The 18,512-nt window shown below is 34.9% G+C and overlaps 1 protein-coding gene across 1 annotated transcript in view; it reads right to left on the reverse strand.

Annotated features, from left to right (window-relative positions):
• The window catches only part of PCLO (piccolo presynaptic cytomatrix protein), a 373,138-nt gene that overhangs the window by 334,179 nt on the left and 20,447 nt on the right, over positions 1-18,512 (reverse strand). Inside the window, exon 3 of the mRNA XM_074339748.1 lies at positions 11,521-12,927. Within this exon, the coding sequence (XP_074195849.1) occupies positions 11,521-12,927 (1,407 nt within the window). The remainder of the gene's footprint in view (positions 1-11,520; positions 12,928-18,512) is intronic.

Below are 18,512 nucleotides of genomic sequence, written 5' to 3' on the forward strand. Positions count from 1 at the left end.
AAACCAAGCCACTAAGAGGTGGCATAGGTGTCAATCCTGCTATGCTGCCTCTCTATCACCAAAACCATTGTCTCTTTTCCTTAAAACTTAGTTTCCTTCATTTAACCCACAGCGGGAACAGAAGACACATTATCCTATATGGACCCAATATTATAAAGAAAATTTATTTGGAAAAAAGTTGTCAATATATGTGGTATGTGTGTCTTCTTTTCACCTTTTGAAACAAGGCATACTGGGAAACGGTGAGGTAGGAAGGTTGTTAAAAATATTCGCATCTAACCATATATGAGGTAGAGCTCTTTGCATTCTGATTCAATATTCTATTTTGCCCTATTCAGATACTACATCTGTAATAAGTATATAGAATTAGTTCATTCTACCGAGATTTTGTGAGCCTACTATATGCCAAGTACTTGGATTTTCTGAGAGTTCATAGTATGCCAAGCCCCTGGCACTCATGGAACTTGTGTTCTGGTGAGGTAGAGAGATAATTAAAAAAGAAACAAAATCATAATAAATTAATTAAATATCATGTGAAAAGTAATAAGTGCTATGGAGAAAAGAAAAAAAGAGCAGAGTAAGAAAACTGCATTTTGGGAGGTGGGTGGCAGGTTATAGTATGAAATAGTAATAGCATGGTCTAGGTTGTCCTCATTGAGGTTACATTTAAAATAAATGATTTCAAAACAAAAGGTTGTTATTTTGTCATGTAAAAAAAAAAAGCACAAAACCTTTATCTTCTTTCTAATCTTCCCGCATTTTAAGAATATATGCAAAGAGATACACATTAGTATGTAAGGTTTTTTTAGGAGGGCTTTAAAAATCCTTCCAGCTAATATAGAACTAAGTACATTTCAAACTATTTTGAACTGCCATATAGTGCTATTAACATATAGCATATATCTCATTCTGCATGCCATTTTCCTAAATCCTGGTTTTCCTCCACTGTATAAACATGTATGGACTACCTACCACCGTGTGCTGGCATCGTGACAGTACTGACAGTGCACCAGGGGTCACATTCTGGTGAGATCACACAAATAAACAGAACATTGCAATACTACTATATAAGAGGGCTGAAGGTAGCATATGATATGAAGTAGGAGATCGAGGGGAAATGATATTGGAGATGAATCTCAAAGACTGAATAGGAGATAAGATACAGGCACATGGAGAGCACTGGGGCACATGCAAAGGCATGGAGCAGTGGAAGTATAGACTCTGCTCATGGCACTGACTACAGTCCTACACGAGAAAAGATTAAGGATTCAGGAGAACAAGATCAACAAGGAGACTGCACAAAGAATAAGAAACTCTTTGGAGAATGAATTTTGAGAAATTGAGTTTCCCCAAATAAAGTTTTCTGTGTCTACTGCAGTGGCAGAGATGATACATAGGAACAAAGTTCTCAGAGTGTCAATAAGAAGGAGATGAGAACAAAGGTACCTTTGGCAGGCGGTCTGGTCAATAGTTAAAAGCCATTGCTGCTGGGGGATGAAAGAGAAGAAGTCGGGAATGACTCAGGGTTTGTGATGCTTTTCAGTGTAACAGGCAACACATAGAGGAACATGGGGAGAAAATGATGATTCTAATATGGCGCATGTTGAATATGAAGAGTGTGTGGTACATTTTAATGGAATATTTCCCTAGACACTGTAATTTATGACTCTGGAGGCAAAAGAAAGAATTCTAGGAATAAGAAAATGAAGGTATTAATGTAAATGTATTTAACATTTAAAATACTGTTTCTTGAGCAATATGTCTTCCAGAATACTAGTTCTGCCATATAAATAGATTATGTGGTAAAATAAATTTTTACATATTTCTTTAAATAAAGTCCTATATTAAAAGGCTTCTCATAATACCAATGTATGCAATTCATATCTCTTGAGAGATTAAATATGAAGCATTTGCAAATTTTCTGAACCAAGGAACATGTTTGTAGTGTAGCATCTTATGGTACTACACTTCAATTAAAAAAAAACATTTTGAAGACCAAAACAAAATAACCTATTCTAGATTTTTCAGAGAGGTATTTTATCCTATTGTGTTGGATATTCAATTTGCATATGTCTTTATAAAACATTACAATTAATGCCATGACAAAATTGACTCTAGGTGGTTTAGAATACTGATATGGGAGCAAGGTTTTTACCTAAAGGATGATTCTTTTACAAAAGTCGCGAAACATTCAATTTTTGGTTCTGCATTGCTCAGCTGACATTAAGTCGTTTAAGAGTTTTGTGTACTTAGATAATACATACGTAACTACTTCTGTATGAATGTGAGTTTTTTAAAAAGTAAATAGTAGTTATTTTTCCAGTAATTACTCACGCATTGCAGTATGTTGATGAATTAGACAAGAATGAAAGAACAAATATATGACACATAATATATGTCAGAAGTCCAGAGAGTTTCAAGAAAGCACAGTAAATACCAAAAGAAATTAGCAGGCATTCCCGCAGACAATTCATTCAATGAAAAGGTATGTTGTTTACTGAGTGCTTTAATTAGCTTCCCTTTGGAAGTGTGGCAGTTGGAGAGGTTCTATTTTTAGCAGGTACAAAAGAAAACTGCTTGTGATGATACTTTGAGATGATAAGAGTAGTGACAATGCGTGGCATGTTAAAAAAAAATCATTCTATTTATAAAGTTATGAAATAGTGAGATAAACTGAAACTAGGTGAAAAAATGTATAATTATTACTCTGACATGCTTAAAAGTTAATCTTAGTGAATACAAATTTAATTACAGGATTTAAAAACAATTAGGATAACCTCACAATCATAATGTACTTATGATCTTTATTAGTTGTTAAAACAGTCTAATTATAGTATTCAAAAAAACAAACAACTGAAAACACTTTAAATGAACATCCCTTATCTTTGTGGCTTCCCAAATTTGTAAGTTAAAATGGTAAGTCTCCTCACATCTAACTGTCCATAAACATGTTTACACATAAAATTTAAAAAATACAAAATAGAACAAAAAGTGTCCAAGTTTAGGTATTCCACACATAGACATTTGAAGTTATTTTTATTCCAATGATTAATTCCATGTGTAAGACACTTCGATTTCCTCTGCTTATTATAATTCCACTTAACACTATGCATTTTTAAAATTCACAAGGCAGATGTAAGTTACAGTTCAATGTGTCAATATACAAAATTGTTTGTGTTATCCCCCCAAATTAAACCTTGTGGTGTTTTAAGTCCTAACTTCTTCCCAGGAAAATTTATATTTTTAGATCTAAAATACACATATATACATAAGTGCATACAAACACATATATGTATACATGCACTCATATATATACATATAACTTTCCAACGTTGAGAAATATTTAAGCAAACCATATCATTTCAATTACTTATATAAATATCTATTGTTAATTTTTCCTCCTACAATATGAAAGCTCTATAATAGGTTGTATAAAACAACCATGTAAATTACATTATCAGTAGTATAGACTGTCATACTTAGATCCAAAACATTATTTTTGCCACCTGATTAGGTACATTTCTATAATTTAATGAAATAGTAATTCCAGAGTCATGCACAGAAATCTGTCTAATTGAAATGCCACTGAATTTACTGTCAAATCATATTAACATTATATTAATATGAGGAATTACGTAACCCACATTATAATAGGGCAAGAAAATGTTAACATATACTAAATTATGGAGCACGCATTTTCTGCTGCAACAATGCTTGTTTGAATTTAAAACTAAGTTGTTTGTGTCATAGATATACCTCTTGTTTCTTTTGTTCACAGAATTTCAGGAAAGAAAGGAATTTTTAAACTGGGAGGTAGGTAACAAACTTAATGAAAAGGGTATTTTTATTTAGTCTGTAGCAACCACTATCTGGTCCTAACCTTAAGCATAATCATTTCAATTTCCTGAGAATTTTCTTCATTTTTAAAGTAGGACGTTTAATGGGTAGTCCTTCTTCCTGGCAGTTTCATGGAGTTGAATCAGAGGCAGGCCCAAGAGGAAGAGGCAGCTTCCAGGCCTCAGTCAAGTGGTAGAAGTTGGCCTCAACCAGCACACTTTCACTTTTATTTGTTTTTTATATTTAGTCTCTATAAGTAACATCATTTGAAAAAGGAGTTCATACTATTTTAAACTTAAAATCCACTAGATTATAAATACCTCTTGGGAAAGACAATCCTCAGTGGGTTGTTTCCTGCCCCTGAATGGCTCATAGGGTATGCCAACAATGCCAGGCCCTGGCTGCTCTCCACCTTGTCCATTTCTCAGGCTTCTGTGTGCAGAGCACAACCCTAAGAGATGAGGAAACGTCTCCCATGGGACAAAGGGCAGACAAGCTAACTGCTTGCTATGAAGAAGTGGATTCCACAAGCTCGGTGTTCCGCACCTGTGACTCTAACCCACTGTGTATGTAGCATCAATCTAGGCCCATATCACATGACTCCCATGAGAGTGGGGGACAAAGAAATTGAGGCAAGGGACTGGCCCGGTGGCTCAGGTGTTTGGAGCTCCATGCTCCTAACTCCGAAGGCTGCCAGTTCGATTCCCACATGGGCCAGTGGGCTCTCAACCACAAGGTTGCCGGTTCAAGTCCCCCAAGGGATGGTGGACTCCACCCCCTGCAACTAAGATTGAACACCACACCTTGAGCTGAGCTGCCGCTGAGCTCCCGGATGGCTCAGTTGGTTGGAGTGTGTCCTCTCAACCACAAGGTTGCCGGTTCGACTCCCGCAAGGGATGGTGGGCTGTGCCCCCTGCAACTAGAAGGCAACTGGACCTGGAGCTGAGCTGCGCCCTCCACAACTAAGACTGAAAGGGCAACAACTTGACTTGGAAAAAAGGCCTGGAAGTACACACTGTTCCCCAATAAAGTCCTGTTCCCCTTCCCCAATAAAATCTTAAAAAAAAGAAAGAAATCAAGGCAAATATGCTAATGATCGTGCTGCCTTCTGTGGTGTGAGTAATAAAGTTATTTGCCTATGAACCAGGAATCTCATGTCTACTATTGTCATCTATCAGACAGTAATAAGTTAATTTATTAGTATATAAGTAGGGTAAAGTCAAATCCTAGGATGAGCAATATCCTACTGCTAGACTCTTTTGCTAAAGTTTTCATGGATATTTAATATCTTTAAATATTAAAACTAGAATAAAAAATAGTAAGGTACTGACACAGTAAACTAGACATGTAACAGTACAAATGAAAATCTAGAAAAGTAAACTATTTTAATGGAAAATTAGTACATGATAAAGATGGCACTAAAAATCAGAGTGAAAAGGATGAATTACTTAGTAAATGATGTGGAGGCAAGCGGCTACACATTTTGAATATAAAAAATCAGACCTTCACCTCACACACACCATATATATATACACACACACACACACATATATATAGTAGTAACAGCAATATTTAAGGAAGAAAAGCCTTAAATAATAATAATCAAATAAAATTATTAGTGAGATTTTAACATTTTTTCATACTAAAATTTTGAAATCCAATGTGTTTTGTTACATTTAAGGTAATCTTAATTTGAGCTAGCCACAGTATTCATTAAGCCACATTTGTTAGTTATGTATGCAGTTGGTCAGAATATAAATTGATACAGCTGCTATGGAGAACCATTTACAATATACCAACGGTCCTGCAATTCCACTCCTGGGAATTTAACAAGGGTGGCTATACAAAACTGTTGGTAGATGCAAACATTAACCACCACCACTACAGCCAATGGAACAGTTAGATGTTTATCATTTTCATGAAGTGAAGTTTTTGCATGCATTGGCAGGAAAATAACAGTATTTCTTGCAGCTAGAGCAAGTATGTTATATGCCCTTGCACTCATTATATATGAAGGCAGGGACATCATTTCATTATTTAGCCATATGCTCTCACCTATAAATGCTGACCAATTGGTGGACTTATCTGGAAAGAAAATTGGTGCAATGATGCTGACCTCTGTCCTTCTAAACCTCTCAATTTGCCCTTTCTTCTAAGTTCAACAGTGTACCACAGTTACCATTATTCTGTGGGCCCCAGATGTTACCTGGTTTTGATGTACATGTTAGTAAATGTGTTGGTATGAAAGTCCTGTTAATTACCAACTGACACAATTTATAGGTAAGAGAGCCCAGAATGAGTGACATTTGTCACTCGGTCCCTGGTTACTTAATCACAGTACAGGAGAGCACACTGGGCCAGCGTCTGAATCATACCTCTGTGGCTTGAAAACTGCGCTTCTCTGGTCCTCATTCTCCTGATCACTAAAATATCTGTAAAACCTACCCCACAGGGTTGTTGTGAGTGCAATGTGTGGTACAATCCCTTGCACATAGGCCTAATCAAATACTAATCCTGTTAAAAAAATAGTAAAGTAGCAATACGATTGATGTCAGCTTACCTTATTCCACAATGTCTACACATTGTTTTATCTGGATCATAATTAGATTGATCTATTTCTATTTAATATCTAGATAAAATAATGGTAATCAAAGAAATACAAATCAAACGAACAATATTATAGCACTTTCAGAGTTCCAAATTAACAAACACCATTTTAAATGGTATTATTTAAGTTTGGAGATGCTGCCATGAGAAAGCAATCACACACACTAGTGGTGGTCAAGTCAATTGCTATCACATCTCCGAAGAGAATTTGATACTTCAGGGTCCTTCTCCTTTAATTTTGTAAGCCTAATACTAGTAAGCTTTCCTTGGGAAACAGTTAAAAGTACAAATATTTATATACAAAAATATTCATCTTACTTAAAATAAAAAAATTAAAACAACCTAAATCCCTAAGATGTAGATAATGTGTATGACATAACATACATCCATAGAACTGAGTAATATTAGAACTGAGTAATATTTAATCATTTTATATAATATTTAAGAAGTGTTTAATTATGTCGAAAAATGGTATATAATTGTGTGTTGATATTGGGATACAAAACTACCAGAGTAGAACATTAATTATGTAAAAATGAACAAAAAGACTAATGAACAAGTTAATTTTTGTTCAAATTTGTTCAAAAAAAATATTTCTATATTAAATCTGTATCTGGATTTTTCCAACTATCACTTAATAAAAAGGTAACACCAAATTTCTCTTAATAATTAATAACAAAAATTTTGTTTCTATAGATAAACTTGTCAACTTTCTTATATCAGTAAAAAAACGCCATCAGATTTGTCCCTTTGCCATGCATGCCAGAAGTTTTTACTCATAATGTACCCTCCATTATATGTAATTATTTTGAAACTGATTATTGGTAGAATTCTTTTGGCCTTATTGTTTTATCATTCTTTCAGTCTTTAATTTCTCGTGTGTGTGTGTGTGTGTGTGTGTGTGTGTACTTAAATGCTTTTTAGTAACACACATATGATTTTAAAGTCTTAAATAACGGTCTTTAAAGTAAAGGCAAGATATTATGTGTTTGCCAGATTAAGAAACCCAGCACATCCCCACTAGGCCATCTTTGTGTATCTCATAGAGAATACAGAAGCCACCCTCGCTAAAGTAAATATCTGAAGGAAATCTCAGTTACACCATTGTTTCTTATTTGGCTCAAAAGGCCTATTTGTTGACTAATATATGCTAATTATTCCTACATCATTTAGGCCATGCATAATTATATTATTAAGGAAGCAAAAGTATGACTCTTAGGACTTCCTGAAACATGAGGAAACATATTTTTAAGTGTTATTTTCATAGTAAAAAGTTACCTTTGAAGAGGGTAGTATAAACAATAAAATAACTACCCACTATGAATTCTCTCCTTTTCACATTTGAACTGAACCAAAATGACTAAAATTCACTAGGTAAATTGATTGCCAATTTAGGCTGTTTTGCTCAGCATGCTTCCAAATTCTGCAAGACTAGCTTTTTCAGAAAGCCTTAAAACTACTTTTAAAACTCCTTCCAAGATAAGATTATTTCCTGAGTTGGCAGAAATTAAATCCTAAAAAAAATTGTTCCCTGCTAGCAGAGGTTAATGGGTTATAGTACCATTTATAAAAACTGGGAATCAAACGTTAAACCTTAAGGCTTAGGCGGAGTCTTGGCTACACCCCAGGGCCCAGCACGCAGCCCAGGGCATCCCTCAGATACTGAGGGGGATGGTGAGTATAATACAGAAAACAACCTTAGAGACAGGTAAGTTTGATTAAAGGGTGGGGCAGGAGGAATACTGTTTGTAGCTCCCTAACCCATGACAAACTAGGACCAGCTCTTCTCACCACCAGAGGAACAGAACAGAAAAAGGTGCCCGCAGAGTGGTCTCAGCAGAAAAAGAAGTCCTGTCTCACAGATTAGCACAGTAGAAACAGAGGCTTATAATAGAGTTATATGTGTTTTATTAGAAAAATAAGTGAAAATAGTTGAATCCTTTCTTGAGGAATAATATCCCTTTACCTTGCAGGCATAAATTCTGAGTATTTTCAGGATGTACTTTCTAAAACTACAATGAAAGTATAGTACCAGCCCAGCAGAAAATACTGGATCACACGAAAAATATCAGAAGCAGAATGAAGAAACAGAATATAGAAATAAAATAAGAATCAAGGAGGAGATGCTTTCTTAACCACTCAAAATGAAAACAGATTAGTATCGTGAACAGTGGGATAGCACCATGAGTTAAGTTTATATAACATATTTACAATTTCCTCGACATATGTGTATATGTATGCACACACATGCATGCGTGCGTACACACACGCAAACACAATGCGTGTTTCTCTTCAACTAACCCCTCTTTCAGCCCTCTAAAGTCCCTTAGGTAAATATATATAGATATATATTTGAACATGGATTAATTCAACTAATCTTCACTGATTCCAGGTCAGCTAATGCACTTTTCCTAGGGACTAGAGGCCAGAGGGCGTGAAGAGGTTATAGAACTGAAAACTACTTTTGTGTTAGCATAGTCAAATTAAGCCAAGAACACTAATCCACTGCTTCTGTTACATAATTTTTTTTCTCCTCTGAAACATGATCTTCCAAATTCAAATAAATTACTGCAAAGCAAAATAATATGAACAACGCCAGATCGTCTAACTACCACCGATCATGCTTAAAACGACTTCATCTAAAGCATTTAAAATTGGACTTCACCTAAACCCTTTGCATTTTCAAACTACTGAAATTCCACACATGCCCTAGATAATTCTCCGCTTTATTCAAGAAATCTCCTTTCCAAATTACCACCTCTAAAATATAATTTACCAACACACAGAAAATCAAACTTTTTTGTGAAAGGTTTATCTCTAACCAGAGTTCTCATTTAATAGCTCCAAACACACAAAATTCTAACAATCATGATGGCCTAAATGTATACACTTACATATGTATGCACATACGTATATATAAGGCATAACAGTTCTCTCTCTGCAGTAAAGACACTTTTTAATGTACCTAAAATACATAAACACAGACATTTAATTTAGTTTTTATGGTGTAGTTTTATAACTATTTAGATGAACTGTGCGGTGTTGATACCGTAAGACTCCTCATTAAATGGTACAATTTTTTAAATCTATGAAATTAATACAATTTTGCACTAAATCCAGAATGTTGTTGCTAGGTTCCTGGATATTGCAACTTCAAGCAAAACGAAATACAACAAAACTGATTTTAGCATAGGCTAATTAATATAAACAAGAGTTACGTTCCTGTGGCATATTTCTGGTCACAAAAATATCATCGAACTTCTAAATGAAGGCCCAAAATACTTCTAATATTAAACACTGAAATAAATGTGAGCTACACATACATTAACAAAAGAGTAATAAAAATGAGTAAAATGATTATTTTCCAACCCTCTTATTCCACTTCAGGGTCATGGGTAGCCGGAGCCTCTCCCGACAGCTCAGAGCACCAAGTGGAAACCCACCCTGGAGAGGACGCCCTTCCATGGCAGGGGACACCCACACCTACCCACACTCACTCAGGCTGGGGTAATTCAGACAAACCAGTTCTCTTCATGTACACATCTTTGGGATGTGGAAGGAAACCGGAGTCGCCCAAGAAAACCCACACAGACATGGGGAGAACCTACGTAAACTCCACATAGACAGTGGCCCTGGCCAGGAATCAATCTTATTTTTTTCTCATCAACGTTACAACAAAAAGAACTTTGAACAAGATGACACTTTTTTGAAGACCTGTTGAGTGGGAAAACCAAAACTGCCCTCTTCATGAATACACAACCAAAAACAACTCTTATAAAAATATTATTGTAATTAATAATTATAGTTGTTACCACTCGTGACATACTGAAAGAAACCAAATTTTATCTACTTTTACAATGGATCTTAGTTAACATTATTCATCACAGTTAAAGAGAATAAAAATCTGCTGAATTCTGTAGGGATAATACTTTCATATGGTGTTAATTATATCAAAGCAACCTAATACGTTTCAAAAATAAATACACGCACACACACACACACACACACACACACACACACAGCTTATTCTTTATAAAACAAAAATTAACTCGAAAACAACACCAAGAATCGCTAAAGCTTCTTTTGTATAGTTGTATAGTTGCTAAAAAATCTCTTCAATTGTTCCATTCCAATGAAATCAAGGAACATGAAATAAAAGAGTTCTACAAAATCAAGGAACATGAAATAAAAGAGTTCTTAAGAAATTTTGATTTGTATAAAAACAATGAACAATTATTTAAAATTAATCCCAAAATGTTTATTAAAACACTGTTGTTACTTATCTAAGATAGGGGCAATCATTTAACCCATCGGTCTCCCAACACCCAAAATTCTAATAGCCCTAACACATTACTAAGTCTCATAGATTCATTATTTTATAACTATACTAGGTAGAAATTTGCTATCTGCTTTTTGGTCATTAGTTTCTGGAAAAAGTATTCTTGTCATTTGGTAAAAACAAAAAAATATCCTTGACATTAGTTAGTAAAATTCATATATATTTTTTTCCTTCCACAATTCTTAATAAAGTGTTCTATTATATTTATGCCACATAATAACTATACAGAACTATAAAAAGAGTAGACATAATATACTTGAACCAATATTTTCTAGTTGACAATATTATTCCCATCACAAAGTTCTTAATTTTTGTAAATGTTGTTTATAAATCTGCAACCAATCAAACTTTTTTATGTATTAAAGAGACTAGAAGGATTAGAGATATGGGAAACAGTAAAACAGTAAATGACAACTCTTAGTTGATGTTTATAAGTGAAAAACAGATAGTCCTCCAAAGCTATATGTGGTTAATTCATAAAGGATTGAGATAATTGTTATTTTAAGTTGTCAGCTTCTTTCATAGTCTCACTTCTGATGCATTAACCCCCCAAAATATAAATTCTATGAACTTTTAATAAGAAAGCCTATAATAAGTAATGGAAATTTCTTCTAAGATATCAACATCAGTTTGCTTTCTTTACTAAAATGTATTTGTTGCTCAGAAATTTGGCTACCAAAATATTTCAGAATATATACGATCAACTCACATCCATGTGTAATATAAACATTGCTTACCTCAGTCAAGTGTGGTGTAGGATTAAATCCACAGAGATTACATACTTGATTCTTGCATTCAGTGCAAGTGTTGAAGTTAGGAGGATCCTTAGAACCTATGTTGAGTTCAGTTTTGCAGAGAGGACAGGCTGACTGTGGTTCGGGGGTTTTCTCCAGCTTGTCGGGAAGGGCAGCTTTTTGAGGCTCAGCTATTGGCAGTTTGCTCTCCTTAACAGGCAGGGGCTTCTTTTCTGTTTCTGTTCTTTTTGTTGTTGGAACTTGTTCAGCTTTGGGCTCTAATTTCTCAGCTACTGGAGCTTTTGTTTCCTTTTTCACAGGGATCACCTTTGCAGGTGCTGGCAGTACCTGACCCATAGACTTGGGTGGCCCCTGAGACGAAGGTGGCTGTGAAGGAGGAGGGACTTGTTTGGTTGGGGCCCCTGGCCCAATCTGTGAATGAGATCCAGGCTGGCCTGCTGTGGAGATTAGATTTGATGCCTGGCTGAAGATCGATGCTCCAAACCCAAAGAGTTTCCCAGTCACAGATTCTTGAGGAGTGGTAGGCTGTGATTTAGGGGCATCAGTAATACTTCCCAGATTCAGACTGAAACGTCTCGACTGCTCCTGAGGCTTTGGTGGCTGTTGAGATGGGGGTGCAGTTTGGCCAGTGGTAGGTCGCAGACCCGGAGGTGTTGGTGACCCTTTTGGCATTGGTTTGGCATCTGGTTTAGGACTCATTTTGGTGAGTGCTTTCTTGGGTTCTTCCCTCTTTTGAACAGGATCAACTTGTTTTTGACCTTTGCTCTCCATCCTAGGCCCAGGATGTGAAATAATTTTCGAATCTGATGCAGGTCGAGGTATGACTTTAGAATCGAATGGGGTGACCTTTTCTCCTATTGGTGGAAAACTTTGTGAGGGTTTGGCAGAGTCTGTTTTTAGAGGAGCAGTTGTTTTCTCTTGATCCTGTGACTGTACTTTGGAGCTTGAATTATCAGGTTTTGTTGCAATTGGTGATGAAAACACAATGTCTGTTGCTGGCTTTACTGTCTTGGGCTGCTTTGGTTTGTCATCAGCCATGGGGACCTTGGCCTGCTCAGATGGGACAGAAGGTTCTTTGGGAGGGGCTGGCTTGGATGAGGACTCTGCCACAGGAGGTTGCTTGGCCGTGACCGGGGACGAACCATGAATGGTTGGTTGTTTCACGAGTGGTGGGGGCTTTTTAGACTCAGGAGCCTTTGAGATATCCTGTTTGGGTGCAGTATCCTTCTTTGGAGAAATCTGCATTGACTCTGGGGATGGTTTGCTCACTGCTGATGTAGGAATAACTGGGGCAGTCTTCGGTTTCGGCTGGGGTGATGATGGAATTGGGGCCAGATCACCTCCTAGAGCTCTCTGCATCTGACAGTTTAAACAGAGCCACTCTTTTATCTAGAAATAATACAAAACAGTGGTCACTGATGTAATCACAATATAAAAACACAGAAACAGTTTTGAAATGCATGGTACCTTTTGAAATTATGTCTCTCATCATGCAAAAGAAAATATAGATCATTTTAATTTGTTAAAATATTAAAATGTTAATTACATTAAAATATAATTAATGAACCTCAGAGACTTAAGCACTCTACACTTTAAGGAAAATAAAAGGTAAAAATCCACATAGAGTTGTGTATTTTTTCTAAAGTTAATTTTGTTATTTTTTGCCTTTGATTTACTCCAGGTTTGGTTACTCCCAGAAACAGAAAACCAGGTATTTATTTCATAAATAAAAACATGAGTTATAAAATATATTAGATTCCATAAATCAGTTTTGTTAGGCATTTTCTCTACTGATGGCTCATAAACAGTTTTCAGTTATACAAGCCAGAGTAGGCTTGTCAAATTATTAACATATTGCTAATTTCTTAAATTAGCAGAGCATTACTTCTCCCTCTAAGGCGACATAATCAAATGTGTGAAAACAAAAATTGTTAACCATGCTGGGTTGAAAAGAGAACATTCTCTGTTAAGAAAATATAGAAAAAATAATGGCATCCCCTCAAATTATCACAAATCGCACAATCTAGCAGAGAACGCATTATTTCCTTAAAATTTTTATGAATATATTAAAAAGAGCAATATAAATAAGCAATATACTTATTTGACTAGTGAGATATGTATGGATGTGAGATATACATCATATATACATGTATTGCTACAAGTGCATCTGTTCTTTTCCTATCACATCGATTGTGAAAAGGAGATGTTAAAAGAAATACTATACATTAGAAGACAATTTAAAAGTATTTATGATTGTTACCTTTTTAAATTCCAAAATAACGTATGCTCACTACACAAAATTTTAAATATTACCAAAGTAATTTAGAATGACAAATCCTACATTATCCATCTTCTTCACCTAAAGTAACCAATGTTACCAGTTTAGCACTGAAGTTCTTTGTACAGAATTCTACATGAGAAAGTAAATATACAGAACATAGCTACCAGAAATTTCCACAGTACAAAACTGTGAAGTGTTAGACTGGCAAACAACATACCCTTTATTGCCAAATGATTTCCTTTTGAGAAGAAATTGAAATAATAATTCTTAGACTTGCAAAAATTTCTTTGTCATTTGACAATTTACAATGTTAAACATTTTTAATGAAAAAAATTATACTGAATATTTTTCTTAATCATTAAAATGGCTTTGAAATTTTTAAAAAAGCACATTCAAATTATTTAAGCTCATGCACCAGTAATAACAAAGCTCATTGCAATCTCATGAAAAGCAAATGTTTGTTTGGAGAAAGTTACAAGAGATTTTCAACTCTGATATGTTATATTTCTGTTTAAAAATCTGAATCAAAAAGTAAAATTAACATATTTGTTAAATATGGACGGGAGGTACTTGGATGTTTATTACTTTTGCTTTCAACACGGATGTTGAGTACTTATATATTTGTTATATTTTTATCTTTGCTTTTCTGCTCATTTGAAGCATTTCATAAAATAAACTCTCTCTCTCTCTCTCTCTCTCTTCTCTGCCCATATATAGATATATAGATATATATCTATATAGATATATATCTGTATTTTTCTTTTCAATTTATGAATCCCAAAACATAATCAAGCAATTGTTACTTATACAAGTACCATGCATGACTAAAGGTGAGCTAGACTGCAAGGAAACTTTCACTCAGTTTTATCCCCTTCTTGATGGAAGGAAATTCCTCTATAAATATGCATCTACCCACTCAACTATCTCCCCTATCGTCAAAGTCAATTCTGCTGTTTTATATATATTTATTTTTCTCACTTGCTTTTTTCTATAGCTTTAAATGATACCACATCACCTTATAACCATGCAGCCAGACAAGACAAAAGAAGAAAATATAATTAAAAGCATAATTCTTTACCTCTACTCTATCATTGACTTTTTTTCCTATAAAATATTATATGAGATCTGCACCCACATTAACCACTTTAAATTACAAACTCCTGGGGTCACTGAGTTTCATTTTAGTTAAATTGCTTATTCTTTCTGACAAGTGTCATAGCCAAAGGAGATACAAAATTTATTCACCTATTCATTTCTTTATTCAAATATCTATTGAGCAATTTCTACTCAGCACATATCACTGAATAAAAGACAAATATGTCTGTCCTCATGGAGACTACATTATAGAACAGGGGGGTCCAAACTGCGGCCCGTGGGCCAACTGCGGCCCGCAATCTATTTTTAATTGGCCCACAGCAAATTCCAAAAATATATTTAGTTGACTTAAATAAACCAGGTGAGGCAATACTTCACCTCGAGTGAGTGGCCCGGCTGTATGTGTATTTTACCGCATATGGCCCTTGGTAAAAAAAGGTTGAAAAAAGTTTGGACACCCCTGTTACAGAAGATAAGAAACTAGTCAATGCAGAGTATAATTCCAAGGTTATTACAGATATATAATTAGTATCTGATGATGATATTTTCATGATTTCTTCTTTCCTTTCTTCCTGCTAGTTTCCTTTCCCCTTCCCCCCAACAATTATTTGGTTTCAGCAATGATATTTTAAGTCTATTTGCAGTGTAAACATTGGAGCTTCGCACATAGCTAGCCAGTAGGCTCTCACTCCATCTTTGGACCACTACAAAATTAGAAAACTATTGTGGCATATCTAATGTATGATTTGCATCAACACTGGGAAACACATTCTGTATTGTATGTATTCCAAAATCAAATCAATGTTTCCTTGTAGTTTGTAAATGTATATGACTATGTCTACACACAAGCAGACAAGGAGAGTTATGAAAAGACAGGTAGAAAACACCAATGGCTGCCTCTCCATAGGGAGAGAATTCTGCTTTTCTCTTAATACAGCCTTTTTTTAAAATAGACTCTATATTTCATCTTTTGTCCTTTTAATCACCACATTTCCTTCATTTTGATACATAACACATGAAAGACATTTGATCCCTCAATGTTCCTCCTCACTGCTAGAATACAGGTTAAAATAATTGTCTAAAGTTATGAAAAAGCTTTTCATCCTCTTACGATTCTTTAGAAAGAGCCTCCTTTTTACTTAATTCTACTGGCCAAATCTGTGGAAGATAGAAATGATTTTTATCTCAGCATTTAAAAATCTAGTACTGAAACAGCAGCATTTCAAATTCCGATTCAATAAAAAAAAAAAAAATTTCCCACACTTTGAGAAAATGAAAAAGGCCACAACCCGCCCCAGCATAAACATTATGGACCACGTATTTTTCTTTCACATTGCACTTAGGGAGAATAATGGGTAGTAATAACACCTTTGTCCTCTCAGTTATCTGAGTGAATTCCTGTCATATTTTCACTGCATTCTCAATTATTCCTCAAATGCGTCAACACTGCTCGTGAAAGGTCATTTCCCATTCATTCTTTCACATCTTCAAAACCACTATCCCTCATTTGGCCCTTTTCTCAAATACTTTATAACTCCACCAAATACAAACTTTAAAACTAACAACCACAGAAGGGGTTGTCTCTAACTACTTCCCCTCAAACTTCAATGCCTCTCTAGTAACGGTGAAATAATGTTAAAAAATTTTGCAAGAAATTCAAAACACATAATTTTGTTAGTGTTCTTAGGCAAGCGCTCATACAATTCTGCTATTTCCAGATCTATATCCCCAAAAGTCTGTAAGCAACAAACAGTAAGAACCTCCTCGTAGAGGTCTTCCTATTGACACCCAGGGTCTAACTGACCTTCAAAGCATTATGGATGTTCACAAATATTTTTCTGGGCTGGTTTAACTTAAATATATTAATTGAATATATATATATATATATATATATATATATATATATATATATATATATATATATATGCTCTTCAACTACAACATTTCTATGTTTACTCTGCTAATATCCACTGGTTACCCAACCTGAATGACAGGATTCTGCCTTCATTTTCTGGTTATATGGCATTCTCCCAGAACCCTACTCTATACCGCTGGCCATGGACAATCTGTCCCCTTCTGATTCATACTGAAAGTCCCCTGTTAATTAGCACACCTACTCACCATATTTTCCCTGCCTGCAGACAATCACTGCCTTGTTTCTCTCCCAAAATTAAATATTTAACTCAGAGCAGAGAACCTGAATTTACTAGTACCAACATTGCCTTAGACACTTGCTGTCAGTTCCATTTGATAACCATGTCTACAATACAGTTGGCTCCCCTAGTTCTGCATGATTGGGTCTTCATTCCATTGCAGCCATAAATGAGGATCTTAGAAGACTTAAGTCTTTATCACTTCTTCCCCAAGCCACAGAAGTCAAACAATATCTGAGACTAAGTCTAATTCAAAGAAGAAGTCTTCCACCAATATTTCATAAACAACTTCCCAAGTCCCCTGGTCACAACTAGCACCCACTCTCTAACATTACTCTTGGATTAGATCTAATAGATTACACTCTGACCATCCACATCTATTTGAAAAATGATGGGAGAAATGCAAGAAACAACACCAGGGAAGCCTACAACTGCATCAGTACGTCCCGAAGAAACTCTTACCTTCAATATACAAGCATTAAAATGATAAAATGTAACTATATTAGCTAAGTATGTCATGTCTGAACTATTCTTAAATTTTAGATTTTATATAACAAATAAGGAAAAGCAGTCTATTTTTTTTTTTTTTTGCTTTCTCCACCTATAGTCTTACTTATAGAAAGTGCATAAATGGAATTAAAATCTGGAGACACAATTGTTTAATGAGCTACTCTAATTCTAATTCAATTAGCTCTACAGAAGGAAACAAAAGAAAGGCATAAAGTATTCATTCAGTCTTCTGACTTAAAATGCTACATAAACGGGGGTAAGAGCCAGGATTGCTGCTCACTCAGAGGTCACTATGTATTTATGCAGACCTGCAGATAATAACTATAACACACCTCCATGTTTAATCCAACTCTCCAGGTTCCCTTTTGTTACGTATCAGAGCTGTGAAACATGGTAATACAGCTTCACTGGCTAAGGCATTTGCTGGAAAATCATAAATGTCTTATTTAGATGTTTCAAAACATACCACTTACAAGTTTCATAGTGAACTTCACATAGAGGTTCAATTAACAATTATTTTCCAAAAATTATCAAAACTATTGATTTTTTAAAAGCATATTCTGATTTTTAAGAGTGTGTCTTCAATAATAATTAAAGATAATTAACTTGATACATTAAGCAATGAGGTGAGTCAGCAAACACTAGGGGTACCATAATTAAAGCATATTCCTCCTCAGAACTATTATTAAGCTACTTACCTTCAAAATAGATAAAAAGCCTCTCAAAAATAAAAAAAAACATTTTTTAAAGTCTAGAGGCATAATAATTAACATCCACCCTTCAATGTGCTCCAAACTGGAAATTTTAAACACAAAATTTACATAAGATTTATAATGGAACCTCTGCTCAACAACAAAGCATAGTAATTAGAATAATAGAACATCAAAAAGACAAACACAATGGAATTGATATTTGCTTGTGTTCATACCATTCAC

Source organism: Rhinolophus sinicus, linkage group LG09, assembly GCF_036562045.2.
Source record: "Rhinolophus sinicus isolate RSC01 linkage group LG09, ASM3656204v1, whole genome shotgun sequence".
NCBI classification, from domain to species: domain Eukaryota; kingdom Metazoa; phylum Chordata; class Mammalia; order Chiroptera; family Rhinolophidae; genus Rhinolophus; species Rhinolophus sinicus.